This window comes from Clarias gariepinus, chromosome 3 (assembly GCF_024256425.1).
Source record: "Clarias gariepinus isolate MV-2021 ecotype Netherlands chromosome 3, CGAR_prim_01v2, whole genome shotgun sequence".
Lineage (NCBI taxonomy): Eukaryota > Metazoa > Chordata > Actinopteri > Siluriformes > Clariidae > Clarias > Clarias gariepinus.
The window spans coordinates 10,746,455-10,765,001 of record NC_071102.1 but is presented as its reverse complement, the minus strand read 5'-3'; the positions used below and the strand labels follow the sequence as shown (position 1 = coordinate 10,765,001).

At 36.5% G+C, this 18,547-nt stretch overlaps 1 protein-coding gene across 2 annotated transcripts; it reads right to left on the bottom strand.

Moving 5' to 3' along the window:
- Window positions 1-522: 522 nt before the first annotated feature.
- Window positions 523-16,611, bottom strand: cpt1aa (carnitine palmitoyltransferase 1Aa (liver)). Of its 2 annotated transcripts, none has more exons than XM_053493294.1 (19): window positions 16,441-16,611; window positions 15,597-15,782; window positions 14,857-14,999; window positions 14,479-14,650; window positions 13,846-13,950; window positions 13,234-13,371; window positions 12,640-12,717; window positions 12,440-12,547; window positions 12,129-12,216; window positions 10,913-11,108; window positions 8,304-8,492; window positions 8,110-8,215; window positions 7,856-7,972; window positions 7,026-7,190; window positions 6,476-6,607; window positions 3,190-3,342; window positions 2,726-2,839; window positions 2,015-2,107; window positions 523-1,887 (listed from the first exon to the last, which is right to left on the bottom strand). In XM_053493294.1, exons 2-19 carry the CDS (start codon window positions 15,735-15,737, stop codon window positions 1,804-1,806), a joined length of 2,322 nt encoding a protein of 773 aa, XP_053349269.1. In that variant the 5' UTR covers window positions 15,738-15,782; window positions 16,441-16,611; the 3' UTR covers window positions 523-1,803. The 2 variants fall into 2 exon arrangements, with proteins under 2 accessions (XP_053349269.1, XP_053349270.1); XM_053493295.1 differs by lacking the exon at window positions 12,129-12,216 and adding an exon at window positions 11,705-11,789.
- Between the last annotated feature and the right edge of the window lie 1,936 nt (window positions 16,612-18,547).

The window sequence follows — 18,547 nt, the reverse complement described above, 5'->3', positions numbered from 1 at the left end:
TGTTTTTTGCATTCATTACAGACATGGAAAATTGTCCTTATATTGAGGTTTGTCATGGACTGTGACTGTGCTTCTGGGTAGAAAGTAGTCAGGTTGTTATTTATAGAGCAAAGTGAAATTAAAGCTAAGTGGAATACTCTGTAAACCACCATACACTCCACACACAGTTTTACTTATAGCACATCAAATAAAATGGCTGGAAAGTTAACAGGGTTCATAAGTAAACATGTTAGCGCTAAGCAGATCTCTGCCCAACATTCTTCTTCTTCTTCGTTTTGAACTGGGCAGTGTTTTGAAGCAGAACTGATTTGAGACCTACTTGACCTAGAAATGAATTGCATAAATTGCATAGTTAAGCCATTAGATGCAAGATTGCAGGCGTGATAAAATGTGATATGTGATCTATATGGACATATCAATATATGATAATCTACTAAGCGTACTGATTATTCTCCTATGCAGATATGTACTCAAACACATTAAAGCATATTTTAACAAATAAAAAAACAAAGGCAAGAGAAGTTATTTGAATATTGATTTATTTCACAGTATTCAATATTTACATGGGTGTAGCAACACTTGCCATGGGTCTTGCTATTTGATTGGTTCCTAAACCTATGATAAATCTGGTCTCATATAATGTGAATGTTGATTCATATATACACAAAAGTTACAGTTACTAAATGTTACAGTCTGAATTTAAGACTTGTCTTCATTTTATTGATCCCCCCCCCCAACAACAATGAAACTATTTACTTTGCATTTCTAGTTTTAATCTGCTTCTGTAAATTAACATTAAGGTCCTTAACATTCTTAGTTTATAAATTGTTAAATTCAGGCCCTGAAGTACATAAAAAAAAAAAAAAGACAAGAAAACCCCCGAAAAATAACCTTCTAATTGAGATCACTTTAAAAGCTAAAATTGTTTTAACAAACCAAACTTCTAAAATAATCAAATTAATGTACATTATTTTAACAAAACAAATAATAAAATAATTAAATGTTAAGTTGTTATAAAACAAAAAGAACTGCACAGTAACATTATGTCCTTCGATTTTTTTGAGGCCGGTTATGAAACTGAAACCTTTCCTTATTATTACAATTTTTTTTTTGTAAACAACAATAAACCGAAATAGCATTCAAACTTCTCCATTCCATTCAATAGCATTCACTTCTGTGCTTTCATTCCAAATATGTAATGTTCATATAACAGTATAATACTTAATATATTACAGTAATATATACTTTGACATGACTCGATATTGTAAAATGTGTGCCAGAAAAGTGTTAGCTGCGGAGCCAAGGAGGTTCAATTCCAGAGAAATCACTTTGCGTAAGCTTGACCACAATGATGCCATTACCCACACTGAAGGGTTAGCCAAGGTAAAAAGAAGTGCTTCCTCACTGACCTACAGTACGCTTGGGTGGTTATTTTGTCTACTGAAATGTAAGCTGAAATGTAAGCAGAATATTGGACTGTGTGGTTTAAGGGCTTAGTACCGTTCAAAGCTGAAAGTGAGTGTTAAGCATGAGATCACTGCCTTCCTAAACGATTCTTAATACTTCAATTAATTAGTTTTATTTAAAGTGGCTGCTGCTTGGCCCTTATTCTGTTGAAAGAACCACACTCACTCACTCATTCCTGCTCTCCACTTAATTTCTTTTTAAACACACATTATATTAACATCAATCAAGAATTTCAATCCCTCCACCTAAAAGTCCAACTCAAATGTCATAACCCCTCGATCCTTAACACAGAAAAAACACACAATTAATTAGGTAAGTGGCAGCATCCTCTTCTTACTACAGTACCCTTGGCTTCAGCTCGAACAATTGCAGCATGTCAAGCATTGCCTGTTTGATGTTGCGGCCAAAGCGTTGAGCATCCTGCATTAAAAAAGACTCTCAGTCAACACTTTGGATATTCCTTATTGAAACTAGCAGTGTCACTATGTTGAACACATTTGTATCGGGTTAAAAAACTAAACAAAATGAAAACTGGGAGCACACTCACTGTTGCTGGGCTGGAACACTTGCAGGAGATATGGAAGTTAATGAGGTTTTCTCCAACTATGATATAAGCTACTCCATAACCGTCATCAGCCACCTGTAAAAGCAAAGCATGAATTTCTGAAATCCCCAAAATTAGGCATCAAAGACATTCATCAAGGTCCTAAATCTAGCACTAAAGGACATTCAGTAAATCAAATCTTTTTATGATGAGATGTTAAATTATTGTAGCCAGAACAGTTGCCCAACCTCATTGCTGCTCTTATGGCTGCAAATGTCATAACAACCACATTCAAATATCTAGTGAAAATCATCCCCAGAAAAAGCAGACCCCTTCCATAAGAATGTCCATAGTTTTAAAATAGGATGTTCAGCAATGATATAGGGATGTGACTGTATATATATTTTTCACTATTTGATGTACTGTGCTGTGTTGTGACTGATTATCTTTTTTACATCCATGATGTGCCCTTTACTAGTTAGTTTGTCTGAAATAGACAACACAATATGAATTGTGGCATAAGTTAATAATATATAATAAATAATATACAATCACAACATGAGTGTCAACATTAGGGAGGATAATATTACCCTGATATAGTTCATACTGCAATATCATGCTGTCAATTAGCCCTGCATGAGGCACTTAAAAAGGAGTAAATTTTTAAAATATTAACCACCAAAAGTAACCTTCAAATGACTGCAGCTGACTTACCGGGCCAAAACCACCACCGCTGGAGACGTACTCAGGATGGTTCACCAGGTCAAACAGCCCCGGTTGCTGCAGTGGTGTCTGACTGGTAGACAACCGCCATGGTTCAGACAGCACCTGAACATACATCAAACAATGTGAGAGTGGTACAGTGCTAGACTGACAGCATAGTGGTTTGACAGAAGTCTTTAGAAAGAAAGAAAATCGGAATCCGGCCAAATCAGAGTTTGTATATTGTAATGGAAAGGAGCTGCATGGGCATGTTAACAACTGCATCTTCACAGCCATCGGATTACTTAATGAGGTTAAAAACTACTAGTACTTTTGCACTCGTTTTGATCTAAATGCTATGTTTTAGCAGGTTATTGCATAATATGGAATGAGTATGTGTGTTTCAAAGGGGCAAGATTAACAGAAAACATTACATCAGTTATTTTAACCTGTGGGAAGCTTCATTCTCAGCCCACCTTTTTGAGGAAGGGGGAGTCCTGCTGCAAGTACTGTGAGACTACGTAGAGGCAGAAAAGATGTCGGTCGATGCCTTTCCCAGTCATTGCAAGTCGGTACATCTGCTGGTGCTTCTCTGCGGCCTGCTTGAGCAGACTCAGCTTCTTCTCTCTCTAAAGAGGAATATTAAACAAAACATATAAGTGAAAAATATAAACTGCTATAATAAAAATGCTATAAGGAAATCAGTATTTAACATATGCAGTCATATATCCAGTGGGTAGACTAGATAGATAAAAACAAATTTAATGTGCTACAATATTAACCAATGCAAATATTGCAAATATTATTATTGCATATTGAATTATTGTACATTAGCTTACTTAAAATACATTAATATCTTAGTTTAGATTACACTTTTATCTTAGTTTAATACTACGAAATACCAATACAGTGGAACCATGTATTACGAGCATAATTAATTCCAGAAGAAACAGTACACACGCGCTTACAAACACAAAATAAAATATGTTTTACACACACACACGTGGTCAAAGTGTTATAATAAATAGTACACACGTGCACGAATGTTGATTATGCCAGTAAGAGACACACACTAAGACCCAGCAGGGAAGACAATTAGACAACAATTCCGCAGTGCAAGAAAGAGAAAAACCATTGGCTCAGTTGTGATCACGTGACACCCGGTGTCAAAACAAGAAGCGCATGCATGATACTTGGTACTCGTAAACTAAGACTTGCTCATTTTCCTATCAAAGTTTATTAAAAATCTTTGCTCGTCTTGCAGAATACTCACAAACCGCGTTACTCGCAAACCGAGGTATCACTGTACTTATACTATTCACTTCATATCATTCCCAGGACATCTTTTCCATAAGAAAGACACAAAGACGTGGACACTAGCAGAAGTTTTATATGAACATGTACAATAACTCACTCTTCTGTCTGCAAGGGTTTTTGAGAATTTGTGAGAAAATATGACTTCATGCTTTATTGATGTCTGTGCCATGTAAAATATTAAGGCAGAAGTATGCAAGAATGTCTGACTTTTCGAATGGTAGGTCTGGTAACTTGGCTAACAAGAGACAGAAAATTCTACTTCAGACTGTCCGGCCCCTTGAAGCAGATATAGAATCTGCAGAAGCACATTTTGTGGGAATATACAAGACATTTGTTTAACTTTAGGATATGTTCTACTGCGACAGGCTACAAAGTGCATAAATATACAATTCAGAAATTGGTTGTTGATGCAACAACCTCAGCAGTAACCTCCATTCCCTCTTGTCTATTCCAACCACTCTGCATCACCAGTATATTAATGAACCTGTTTCCCACTGGTTAATGCATTAAATTAGATTGACTTTTGGTTGTGCAGAATAATAACACGCACTTATCCTAGCGTTTCACGAGTGTTAGAATACCACTGAGGTATACATTTTTGTCAGTATGCCATAACCATTGGAGTGGCTATGAGGACTGAGTCTTGTCTTAGTGCTCAATTTGGCAGGTCCTCAAGATGGGCTAATACAGCCATAATTAAGCTTTCAGGTTGCTGAGTTCCCAGGTTTCTAAGTAATCTGAGGTAAGATAGTTTTAATAAAATGGGTAAAGATTACAATTTACTCTATTTAAATGAAAAGGTTATGTAGCATATATACATAGGTCTTCAAAAAAAAAAAAAAAAAAAGATAAGCAAGTTTACCTGTCCCAAAATATAAGAACTTATTAGATTCTCTATACAACCCGATCAACCCAAGGGTCGAACATGATCTGTGAAAAGGGATCTGTAAAAAATATCTGCCTTTAATTAATTTGTTGGTTTGAAGGTGGTATGTTTGGTCGAGGGCAATTTCTGCTTAATTTATTATATCAACATTAGTAATTAGGATGCAACATCACAATTTTACAGGATCTGAAGCAGGTATTTATCAAATTTCATAGAAAACAAGATTAAAAGGAGATTTCTTAGTAGCTAGCTGGGCACTGAAGTGCTTAAACAACGAATAAGTTGGTAAATACGATGAAATGCATTTAAATATCGAACATCCAAACTCCACTGCCCACTTTTGAGTGGATCTTTGTCAGAAACAGGGTTCCCTAACCCTAAAATAAAATCAAGGTCACTTCAAGACTATTGCCAACAATACTAGTTAATACTAGTCAAAGTCCTAATGTGTATATTTATCTGCTGGCCGCTCAGACTAGTCAATAATTAGCAATGCAGTTAAAGGCACCTCATACGCTTTCAAACCACACAAATCAGGAGAAGGTAAAAAACAAAAATGAACCATGAGTTTAAGAAAATAACAGCTCTAATTAACTTGAACACAGTGCACAGGGCTATAAAGTTAAATATGTAATAACAGTGCATGTTGTAGCTACCTTTACAGTCAGTTAAATATTAGCTGACCAACTCAGAATATGCCTCTTCAAAAATATTGAATGTAAAGACCTGCATTAACGACATCAGGGCAAAGTATCTAATATTTAACCATTAAAATCCCACAGTATTTGAAATGGTGTATTAAAACACTTAACCCTTCTGTTAATTTCCTTACATTCCTATTTTACCATATTTGTCTTTTTTAGTCTGAAACTGATTGTCTTTACGGACCAGCAGCGGTCCATAAGGGGCTTATAAAGTATCTACAGTATGTGATTTTATTGTCAAAATATATAAAAAAATAAATGGGATACAAATGAATTTCCAGAACACTAGAAGCACCATGGAACAAAATGCAAAGGCCATCACCAAGAGCTAAAGAAAATGGGGCGGCAAAATAATGTTACCAAAAACACAAGTATATATATATATATATATATATATATATATATATATATATATATATATATACACACACACACACACACACACACAACACAAAGAATAAACGCTTTCCTAGACCACAAAAATATAAAATAATATTTAGTGTGTAAAACAATGAGAACATCAATTGTTAGTAAGTGAAACCAAGCGGTGTGAAACACTTGCAGCATGCAACCTTCCAAAACAGATCATAGACAGATGAACTGGTGTGGTTTTGAGAGTGACAGCACCCGCTGATAGTCTGCTTGGCGAAAAAGTGTGAATGTCACCGTGTGCTTGCTGAAGACACTTTAGTCGTTTGTACTCGCACAAAAGGTGTGGAGTGATTAAGAGGCTTGTTTATCATACATTAGTGACAGCTAAGTAACATTACATTCCAAACCATGTGAACGCATCCACACACAAAATGATTCAATCTGTCTAAATGCCAGGGTTTTTAAGTTAGTTCTGGTTAGTACCGTCTCATTGCCGACCATGGCCCTGACGAAAGCACAGGTCTCACTGGTGCACGATCGAACTGTCTCAGTCCGCCCCTCTCTGAAAAGACGAGTCATGGATGCCTCGTAGGTCAAGCAAAACTTTCCTTTGTCCTGAGATAATAAATAAATAAGATAAATGTAATTAATGTATAATAAACAACAGGTTGGACATGTCAAATAATGGTGTTCATTTACAGATTAATAACTTAATCAATAGTTAATTAATTAAAATAGAGACCTTGCAACACTTTGCAAGTGGAAGATATGATTAAAGCAACAGTTTTTTTTTCACAAGCAATGATACTAGTAAAAGGAATAACTGACTGAAATACACAGGTAGTTTTCCATTACCAGATTATCTACAGTACATGTAAATATCCTAAAAATTGTTTCCTTTTTCCCGTTTATTTTGGACATGTAAATTCAGACAGTGAGCTTTGTAAAACATTTTGTTTACAAAACAATAGTAAATTATATTATCATTATTATTATTATTATATTTTTCTTATTATTATTTTATTGAGCTCACCCTAAAGTGGGCAAGCTGCAAGGCAATCTGGATAAAGGCATCTGGGCTGGTTTTGCACTTCTTGATCAGCCCTTTACCAAACTCTTGAAAAGGGATAATGACCATGTCCACATCATCAGCCAAGGCCTGAGCCACAGACAGGGAGTTGGCGATCATGGTTTGGCACTGGAAACATTTACAAAGAAAAGAGAATGTGTGAATCATAGGGGGAAAATGGTGTGTACAGTAGACAAATAAATTGCTGCTGACCTGATTTGGGATTTTAAGGAGCAATCACAAGCAACATAACAGAAATAGACCAGAAGTCTCCATCCACTACCAACAACTGGTTTATTATGATAAATAAAAAAATAAAAAATAAATAAATAAAAAAACATGAGGGGGCATGGTGTAGTTGGAAAATATGTCATAACACAGGTGGTGTTAAACCTCCCCAAAGTGGTTACTTTAATATTTGAGCTTGTCTGGAACTGTTTTATTCCTCTTATACTAATATGGAAATCCACTTCTAAATTTCAACATTCTGTATATAAAGTGCTAAGTCATATCACCGTATGGTCCATGACTTTATCTTACTAGATATGACAACCTAATTCAATTTTCTCAAATAATTTTTTTCTAAAAAGATTGCTTTATTTTTCCTTCTTAAGATGTAACTACACTTACTTATTTGTGTATAAGCATTACCAATTGTATAAAATTTCACTGAAGAATATCCCAGAATATATTCTTAAACAAGTATTAAGTACTGTCAAGTTATGTTTTATCAGTCTACTTGACACTGAACCCTGTGTTGCTGTACAAGGCGGTAGTTTGAGTATGAGGTATACCTCAGGAGGGATGTTCCATTGCAGCCTTTGGGGGCCAGGGAGGTTGGAGTGAGGCTGTCCATTACAGTGGCCATCATCTGTGTAACCCAGCTTAATAGCATCCGTTGACAGCACATGCTAAATAAAAATTCAGTTAGTTGCAGTTGTTAGTTCATACTGCATGTTGTACTGATTACGATATGTGCATTGCCAATCTATCATAGTAATACAAAACACGTGTGACTGGAGTTTTGACTGATTATGTAAGTACAAACCTCCCAGAGATGGCCTATGATTGGAGCGTCAGCCCAGCTGTGTTCTGCATTCAGGCCAATTGTTCCATTCTTGTAAATGATCAGGTTGAAAGACTTATCAAACCACCTAAAAGGCAAAGATTTTCTAGTTAACCAAACAAACAACTCGCACAGCTATAGTTTGGTAGCAGATTTTGTTCAACTATAGGACTTACCTGTCGTAGCATTTGCCATGCAGCAGGGATTTACCAAAATTGTGCAGTGATTCCTCTGGGTTGTCTGGATCATGGCGCTGCTCTGTGTCATCCAGGGTGACAAAGAATGCTGCCTTCTCTACAGCATTAAGGCTTTGCCTGTTCTTTCCCTGTCTAAGGTAGGCATCTCGGGCACATGCCCAAGGTACCCTAAAAAACAAGAAGCAATACATAAGTAGAATACCAAAAAGACGTAATTACAGTTAAAGTCTATAATCATACAGAGCATATTAAAAACTATTTATTACTGTAAGTTAATTCAAAAAGTGAAGCTCATTATATAAATTCATTACACACAGGCTGATAAATTTCAAGTGTTTATTTCTTTTAATTTTGATGATTATGGCTTACATTTAACATGATTATTAAAAAAAAAAAATTTAAGTATCTCAAAGAATTTAAATATTAGTGCAATATTAGAGTCTCAATATGTCACACTCTAATCAGATAAAGGACTCAAAACACCCGCTTAAGTTTCCTCAGCTTTAAATGACACAAAAGATCATCGCTAAAAAAGTTGAGTGTTCACAGAGTGCTGTTTCCAAGCACATTACTGCAAAGTTGAATGAAAGTAAAATGTGGTTAAAAAAAAAAAAAAAAGGTGCTTAAGCAACAGTAATACTGTAACTGCAATGATTGTGAAACGGAGCCTTTAGAGCACTTCATGCTTCCCTCTGCTGACCAGCTTTATGGAAATCCTGGTTTAAATTTTTTATTAGGACTTGGCACCTATTCACATTGCCAAAAGTACTAAATACCTGGTTTAAGGACCATGGTATCCTTGTGCTTGATTAGTCTGCAAACTCGCCCGACCTAAATCTCGTAGAAAATCTATGGGATATGCTGAAGAGCAAGGTGTGAAACACCATACAACACCACAGAAAGAGCTGAAGGCCGCTATCAGAGCAACCTGGGCTTCAATAACACCTGAGAGGTGCCACAGACTAATCACCTCGCCTCCATGCCACGCTGCACGGCTGCAGAAATTGTGCAGCCCTGACTAAGTATTGAGTGCTGCACATGTTCATATTTTAAAGTAGTCCAACATTTCTGTATTAAAAATCTTTTTTATTGGCCTTAAGTAATATTAAAATTTTCTCAGATGCTAAATTTTGGGTTTTTATTAGCTGTAAGCCATAATCATCAAAATTAAAGGGGTTATACGGGCCTACATGCACTTTTTCAAGCTGTTTGGACTGAACTGTGTGTTAGGAGAGTGTGTACACAACCACTCTACAATGATAAAGAGCCACCCAGTGATTTTCTTTTCATTTATTAAAATAACATGCCCCTTCTAAAATCAGGCTAATCTTAAATGCCTGTCGATATGACGCCACACCGACAGAGGCTGCTCCTACAATAGTTGATTGACACTGGTGTTTTAGCAAAGACCCGCCCCGAGTGAGAAGAAGCTGTCGGCCATTGTTTTTCGCCGCTGGAGCAAAATGTCGCCTAAGTCAGTGTGGTGTACAGTTGTTGGGTGTAATAGTGAACACAGCAGTCGTCATTTACTACCGACATCTGAGCCGTTGAGGACGCAGTGGCTAAATTTTTTTATTTTTGAAGCTAACGTCCCCGCCGATTTACCTAAATGCGTTCATGTTTGCACTAATAATTTTTCACCAGACTGCTTTATAAACACATGTAGTCTTCTCTATGTACATCCGTCTCTAAATAAACCCCAATCGCCCGTTTATAATAAACAATGCATTAAGGTGATTGTCTAGTTGCAAACTGTGTACGTAGTCGGAAAACTATATTATGCTTAGCTTTGTAATGTTAGATGGTTTATAACAATGTCTGTCAAAGATTAAGAAGTCATGTAAACACATCAGTAAACACATCACGTTCGTATCACTCTCAGTAAGCTTCTCCACTTTTGATGTCGTTGCTCGCGGCAGCGTAACAGTCCGTTAATTCATGCCCATGCAGTGATGAGAAAGACAAACGGGTCGATGCATGTCCATTCTTTTAATTTCTGCGTTGTCAGGCGATATTACAAACTTCCGGGTGGATTCTGTACTTAAATCAAACCAAAAACTACTTAAGAAAACAGGCTAGGCTCTATATTCCAGCGTTTTCCAGTTTGGACTGCATTACCCACAAAGCATTGCCCGCACTGCGTTGTGGGCAATGCTTTGTGGGTAATGCAGTCCAAAGCATTGCCCGCACTGGACTACACTCCCGTGGTTATACCCCACGTGTGTTGTGAAGACACGCCCCACAGAACTGGGGGGCGGGCTCAGCAGAGATCATAAGCATTTAAAGGAGCATGTACTGTACTAAAACAGGTTGCTGAGAACAGAGCTAGTTTTTACCAGGTAAAAGTAGTGTTTTTTTACACAACCATTGAGAATTTTTAACTAAAGTATATTACAAACTTTTCTTTTGGACCCTAAAGAATCATATTAACATTTAATGAAAAATGAGCCTGGATGACCCCTTTAAAAGAAATAAACACTTGAAATTTATCAGTCTGACTAAACACCACAGTTTCTTAATTATGGTATGCTAAAACAAGTTAATATTTAGTATGCAATTTGTCTTATTGACTGTAATTAGGTAGCTACCTGTCTCCTGCAGTTAATGCAGCCAGTTTTTCCTCTCCAGGCTGGGGCTCTGAGGTGTCCGCAAGGATCCTCTCAATCTGCTGTTCTATCTCTCGTGGCAGGAGCAGGCGTCCGTCATAAAACATGCTCACCTTAAAATAGCGGCCTTTGTGGTATACCACAATATGCCTGCTGTCTGACACATGCTGGATGGTGTCTACACTCACAGGAGAAAATAAAGTGGTGGTTCAAGTGCAGAAAGAAGCAGGCATTTTAAATACCAAAATGCCAGGAGCATGAACATAAGAAAAGAAATTATGATGAAAAAACAAGCCACAGCAAGGGAGGCATGGAAATGATAATAAGGTCAAGACCTTTGTTTCATGTAAACTCATAGTTCCAAGTGGTTGTGTACTTTTTTTCTAACATTAAATTTAAGAGATTTTGTATCAAAACAAATGTCTGACCTAGGGTTAGCCATGTATGGAGGCTTTATGGTTGAAAAGAAAAAAAGAAAATTACATTTTGGGGAAAGAAATAATTTAAAGGAAACTGGTGTTATTTTATTTCTATATAATATGCATTCTTTCCTATGCTAAAGAGAAATAAATTCAATCAACTCAACCAAAATTATGTTAAACAAATTAATTTGCCTGTTTCATGAAGCACCTGGAACTAACCATCACCATTCAAGGCATGTGATAATCATTAAGGACAAAGTGCAGAAACACACACCAGGTGTAGGGCAGGTAGGTTTAAAGGTGGCTTTAAATCTTGCTTAAGCATGAGAGCTGTGCTATGAGGGTTCAGTACCTGTCTCTATGCCTGGGATGCGACTGGTGTTGAACATGCGCTCATACTGTGATGAGCACATGGGAACAGTATATTGTAGCATAAGCTGAAAAGCAAAGCAAAAAGGAACAGGTCAAATAAAATGTGGGGAGCGGGGCTTTAATGGCTAACGAGATGCTATTGCATTTTCTTTTGAAGAGAACACGGTTGCCAGTCAGTCTTGGGGTATGGAGCAATAAGGAGAATCTGATCTCGGGTCAGGATTGAGGACGAAGGATCCAATGCAAAACGAAACAAGAAAAAAAAAGCACACACACACACAAAAAAAGTGATATAATGGAGCAATGTAATGGCAATGAGAAGAACGCCTGTACCACCAGGAGGCTACAGGGTCTAAGAGAATCTTAATGAGCTACTGCATGGGGCCAAAACTGACTCATCTTACCCCTTTCCTGGCCTGGGATACGGCTGGTATTGTACAACCGCTCCCACTGGGCCGAACAGAACGGGACCGTGTTTGATAGCGCAAAGAGCTGCGCCACCGTGAGCATAACATCAGGAGGCATGAAAGAAAAACCAGCACAAAAACTTAAACGTAAAACTCACACTAATCTGCAAAGACTTGGCAAAGAGAAATCTAGACGTTTAAGCCAAAAGACGCGATTGTTGTAATTTACTATCATATGTGTTTTGTGCAAGCATTAAAAATAAAAATACTACAGTCCATTTACAAAAGCTCTGTCAAAACGTTCTAACCGGCTTAATCTGGGCTCGGTCCAGCTTCCTCCGATAGAGCATGATAGCATGGATGGTGTTTCCAGCCCTGGCTGCCTGATGATTTGTGGGTAAAACATAGAGGAAGTCCTGGATGAAGAGAAGCATACAAGATCTTGCATTATAACACAGTACACATTAACCAGCTTATGGCATCTAGCAGCAAACAATCTATGTCTTACCAGAGCATAATAGTTGCTATTGACCATGATCGGGTTACGGCTTCTGAGGTAGATGTACTCCTCCCACCAGTCACTGACCTGAAAATAAAGGGCCGGTTTGATAAAATGTAATGAAATGACACAGGCAAGAAGCAGAGAAGCCTCAGCATCCTAATAGGTTTCAAACTGAATTACACACTCAGCATGCTGTTCTTGATAAATTTGTCATTTTGTTGTAATTTAGGAAAAGCTGGACTATCACAAATATACAATGCTTGAAACATTCCTTAAGTATTTCAAAGTACTTGTACTTCTATTTAAATTTTTTTATTTGTCATCAAGGTCATTAGTGGATTTTTCAGCATGGCAAATAATTTTGGTTGTAACACTGAATGGCCATAATGTTAAAACTACTGACAGGTGAAATCGTGTCAATAGGTGGGATACATTCTTGAAGCTGTAAAAATGTTTAAGTGTAAGGATCTGAAGCGACTGTGACAAGGGCCAAGCATCTTGTCAGAGCAACTTCAAAACAGCATGTCTTGTAAAGTGTTCTCAGTATGCAGTGGTAAGTAGTATAAATGTATATTTAAAAAAATGTTTTATAAGACCTACATAATTTGTTGCCCACAATGTCTTCAACTTCAAGTACCACTGAAGTTTGGGAGCCAGGGTCTTCTGAAACTCTGAAGCAAGTTCCTCCATCTTTTTGTACTCGTCATCATCCAGGAGAGGGCGCACAGACTCCAGATACTAAGGGTACAGGACTTTTAAATAATGACATGCGCAACAGAACTTCAAACGTATTTCCGGTATTTCATCAGGGAGAGATGCGATTAAACATGCTACTGGAAATAATGACAAAATAAGAATGAAACCGAAGTGTGCTCTCAGGTCTCAGTGATGCCTGCATTCCCACATGCATTCCAACGGGAAGTTTAAAAATACAGTTTTTCAACTGCGTGCATTTTAGTGGGTTAATGGACATCACACATAATGTAACTCGTATTATGAGGAGATAAATACCAGTATAACGGTACCCAGACCCTGACCACTGCTGGGTCCTTACACAATAAACCAATCTGCAAAGTGATTTACGTTATAATTAAAGAACTGACAACAGAATCAAATTATAAAATGCTGACTAAATAAATGCAAAGCATACCAATTAATCCTGACATTTGGTGGCAAATATGTTCATGAAGGCATTAAAATTCTTGAGCTTACTCGTTTCATTGTGTCTTTCACAGAAGGCAGGGGTAGATTAGGCAGAGATGTCTGGAAGCTATACAGATTTGGTGTTTGCATCCCAGAAAAGATTTTTACAAGTACCTATAAAGAAAGCATGATGCATGAGATGCACTCCAAAATTAATAAATAGATGTAATAATATACAATTACATATAATTTTGTAACACAATAACATTTTCGAATGAACACATTGAAATAGGACTCCAATAGATTACAATACATTATTATTTTTATTTTAATTTAGCAAATATCTCCTTGAAGCTCTCATCTGTCTATTTTGTGTGTGGGCTAAAGAACCTTTTTATTTTTTTGCAAAAGCACTTAAGGGAGGAGTGTATGTCTGGTTCAAATATCAATAGGCTTTCTTTGGTAGTTCATATACTGTAATTGTGAGCTTTTTCTCCACTACTGTCAAAACTGTGCTGTTATAGATAATTAATGAGCACCACCTTAACCTGTGCTGTGTTATAAATCTAATATAAATGCTAAAGAATCTAACATTTCTGTGCTTGTGGCAGAATGCGAAGCTAGTTTAAAGTAAATTGTCAGGGGCTTCAAATAACCATTTCGTTAATGTCTACAAACCACATATTACCCTTACTTACTTACCACCCATATGCGTGATTTCCATGTTAAAGAGCCATGACGTTCACCCATCCAGCCATGCCAGGAGAGCAGCCACTTCAGCACGCTTCTCATGGTAAATATGATGACCACCCAGAGCCCTGTGCCCACCACAACACCGCCAACTCTTGTCTGATTGTCCAGAGATATGTATTTACTGCAGGAAGAAAAAATAAATGGTGGGTCTGACCATATTAAGCTACACCAAAAATAAATACAGTGACAATCATTTGATATAGAGTACACAATTAAAATTATGAAATTGTAGAGAAAAAAAAGTGAATGTTTAATCTGTAGTAAAGATAAAGGCAAGATAAAGACATTTCAGCAAGGAGAAACAAAGAGTAATAGTTACAGCTTTACCTTACTGGAATGTATTTGCCGATTTTAAGGTGGAGACCTAAGGAGGGATCCACTTGAGCATATTTTGCCCTTCCCATGTACCCTGCAAGTACCAGCATCAACCCTGGAGCACTCCCTGGGTATACACCAGTCATAATGCCATTCTGTGGACAGATTTTAATTAGTGGACATCAGCAAAACTTTACAAATGTCAAATGACGTACAGGGGTCAGTTAAGCCTGTGGGTTACTGGATTACTGATCAGAAGGTTGGAGGTTCAAGCCCCACTACCACCAGGCAAAACTCTCAAACATTACAAATATATACTGAAAATAAATTAATTATCAAAGCAGCATTTTAATTTAGTTTTTAACCTACTGACAAATGATCCATTTTGCTTTTGAAAATGTACTTTAAAAGCATAATGATTTTCAAAAAATAAAAAATAAAAATACTGTCTGTATTGTAAACAATGAGTGCAAGATTCATTCATAAACCAGACAAATCTAATTAAATTTAGGGGATTAAGGAAATGTATTACTTTTGTCATCTGTGTAAAAACATTTTTTTTTTATCTCTGGTCTCTTTTATTTACACTTCAATGCACATTTTTAAATTCTGCATGAAACAAATTGATGGGAAATCTACATCTCTACATGCTACAACCTGTGGAGGTCAACACAAACGCGTGTTACGTGTGTGGGAATGAACCAGATGAAATGACAGCTGAAAACTGTGACATTGTGGATTTTTGCTGGTACCTTGAAGCGGATAAACTTCTTCTTCCACGAGTGGAGGCCTGAAAGGTAGACCTGGCGCAGGGCTTCATGACTTAGCTGCAGGTCAATTCCATCAGGCGAGACAGTAAACTGAAAGGCCACGGCCTGGTGAGCTTCTGCCATGGTGACTGGGGCACAGGTACACCTCGAGCAAATCAAACACTTATGCTGGAGGAAAAAGAGGAAGAATTTCAGAGGTTGAATATATGACCTAATTTGAGCCCAACTTTAGTTCTTTTTTAACATGCACAGAGTTAAGTTGCATATTAGGGATGAAAGAGCGTTTTTTCTTTCTTTCACAGGATTAACTTGAATTCAGCTTCCATACATTCCAGTACATTCATGTTTGCTGTCCAAAGTACAAGAGCTTTCATTGACCAAATGAACCAAGGCATAGTTTCTGCTCAACTTCATTTTAACACTACTGACTATTCTAGTTAAACACTTGACTCATCACAGATTCTAACACTGATCATTTTTTATGGCGCCCCATCATAACAACAAGAGACAAGACTCGTACACAAACACACATGCGCGCGCGCGCGTATTAACAAATCAACATTTGATTCATGCAATGTCACATTGGATGTCCGAAACTAGCTAGCAAAAGCTAAATGCAAAATGCAAACATAAAAAAATATATATTACCACAAACCTGCAAACAAGAAACCTAAAAACATATCAATACAATACATATTCCTAATATTTAGCATTAACACTCCTGTGCAGAAAGCCAGAAGGCTAGCTAATTAAAATGCTAAATGGCTAGTCAGCATTAGCCGCCATATTTGTTTATAATGTAATATATAACGAACCCACCGCTTACCTTCACTCTCTGTGTTTAAATTATGAATTGAGTTTTAATCATTTATATCGGTGTTTTTTCAGGATGGTCCTATGTCTGTCTTTTTCCCGACCCGTCACTGATGCTGTCTAATATCTAGGTCAAAGAGCAACTCGCTTTTAGACACATACCGGCTAGCGTGAAAACCGCACACTAGCGCACTAAACAGTACGTCTGGAGGGAAAAGTGCGCAACCCGCCGTTCGCCATACTACAAACCGCAGTATGATGTACGTAGGAACGGCTGAATACCAATTGCCCTCTTACACTTCTTATAAACGCACTATAGGCAGAATAAGGAAACGGCGTTTACACTCTAGCTAGTGCACTATATTGACATAAAATAGTTTATTTGAAATGCAGCCTAGACCTCTGGTAACGCTCACCCCTAGTGGTAAGATTTTTTAAAACCCTTTTTGGGCTGTGAATGTATGACATAAAAAACATTATTATTATTATTATTATTTATACAGACAGACAGACAGCAAAAAGGAAGAAATAATGATTGAATACATAACTATTTAATCAAAACGTTAAACAAAATCTTATATAAAACTGTATATATTATATTTTTATGATAATAAGATTTATAATAATAATAATAATAATAATAATAATAATAATAATAATAATAATAATAAATAATAAGATTTGGGTAAGTCGGAATTTTTTTAATTTAATGATTGATTAAGTCTGAACAAAAAGTGTTATATATGGTAACAAAAAGGTTTTTTTCTTACAATATTAGAACCTTTTTTGTGCCATGCAGAACAATTAAAACATTCTGAGTTATAACAAGCAGCTGACTCTGAAAAGAAGAAACAATACAACAACAACAACAACAATAATAGTAATTTCTATTATACCAATAAAGAAACAATAACACTCTGACTGCAAGTTTAAGTAGTCAGGTAACATGATCTGTTGAAAGTAAATTAAAAGTTAATAGTTTAAAACAATCTGAAACTGAAACGCAAAAAAAAAAAAAAAAATTATATAACTTATTTTAAGTTTCCAATAGCACTAAGTCACCAGAAGATGGCAATCTTTATTTACAAATATTTGTCAATACTGTACCTTTAATGAGGGAGAGGCCACATACATTAGTTGTTAGCAATGTGGCCTTGCACCTCCATGGTCTGGGTTCGATTCCTCGATGCATTGGGTATGTGTTCATGGAGTCTGATGTTCTCCATGTGCTTGGTGGGTTTCCTCCGGATGCTCTGGTGTCCTTCCACAGTCCAAATACAAGCAGATTAGACGTATTAGTGGGTTATTCTTGTTTTTGGCTGTGAATGGAGCCATAAAAATAATTGATTTTTTAAAAATTATTATTTAAACAATAATCGATACAGACAGACAGTAAAGAAAGATTTGCCTGTAGTCTGTGAATGTATGTGTGTGGGATTGGCACCCCATCCAGGGTGTATCCCGCCTCATGCCCTTGAATAGGCTCAAGATCCAACTCATCAGATCACATGACCCTTCTCCATTACTCCACTGTCCAATCCTCATGCTTTCTACCAAACTAAAGCCTTTTTTATGATTAGACTCACTAATAAGTGGTTTTCTTATGGACACACAGCTGTTTATTCCCAGTCCTGTGTGTTCATACAGTATCATTTTGTGTGCTTAAGGAAATGCTCTTACTTTCACTATTAAACATAGCTATGGTTGGTACTGTTAATTTTTAACAGTAACAGTTTTTTGAAAGTAATCTCCATTTGATTTGCTTCTAACCACACTTCTTCCACAAAGTTGATGGTTCAGCACAGTCCTTCATTATATAATATATAATACTACACTATTATTAAACTATTTACTACTTAGTATTTTGTTTACTACTATACAGTAGCGATATAATAATATATACCAGATTGCTGCACTATAGCGTATATTGTTTCATGGCCACATCTCACTTTAAACTTTATTACACTTTTATTATATATTATTTACTCTGTATTATATTGTATCTATTTTAAAACACTTTATGTAGGCTATTTAAAAAGCAGACTGCAGCTGTCCCACTATTTGTTTATTTATTTATTTTTTATTTATTTATTTATTCATTCATTTGGACTTTATTTATT

Excerpts from the sequence above, each read along its gene's own strand:
- cpt1aa (XM_053493294.1), bottom strand. The coding sequence starts at position 15,737 with ATGGCAGAAGCTCACCAGGCCGTGGCCTTTCAGTTTACTGTCTCGCCT. Across the intron at positions 6,608-7,025 it reads TGCAGCTTGCCCACTTTAGG|GACAAAGGAAAGTTTTGCTT; the intron begins GTGAGCTCAATA and ends TTATTATCTCAG. Across the intron at positions 2,840-3,189 it reads ACTCCCCCTTCCTCAAAAAG|GTGCTGTCTGAACCATGGCG; the intron begins GTGGGCTGAGAA and ends ATGTATGTTCAG.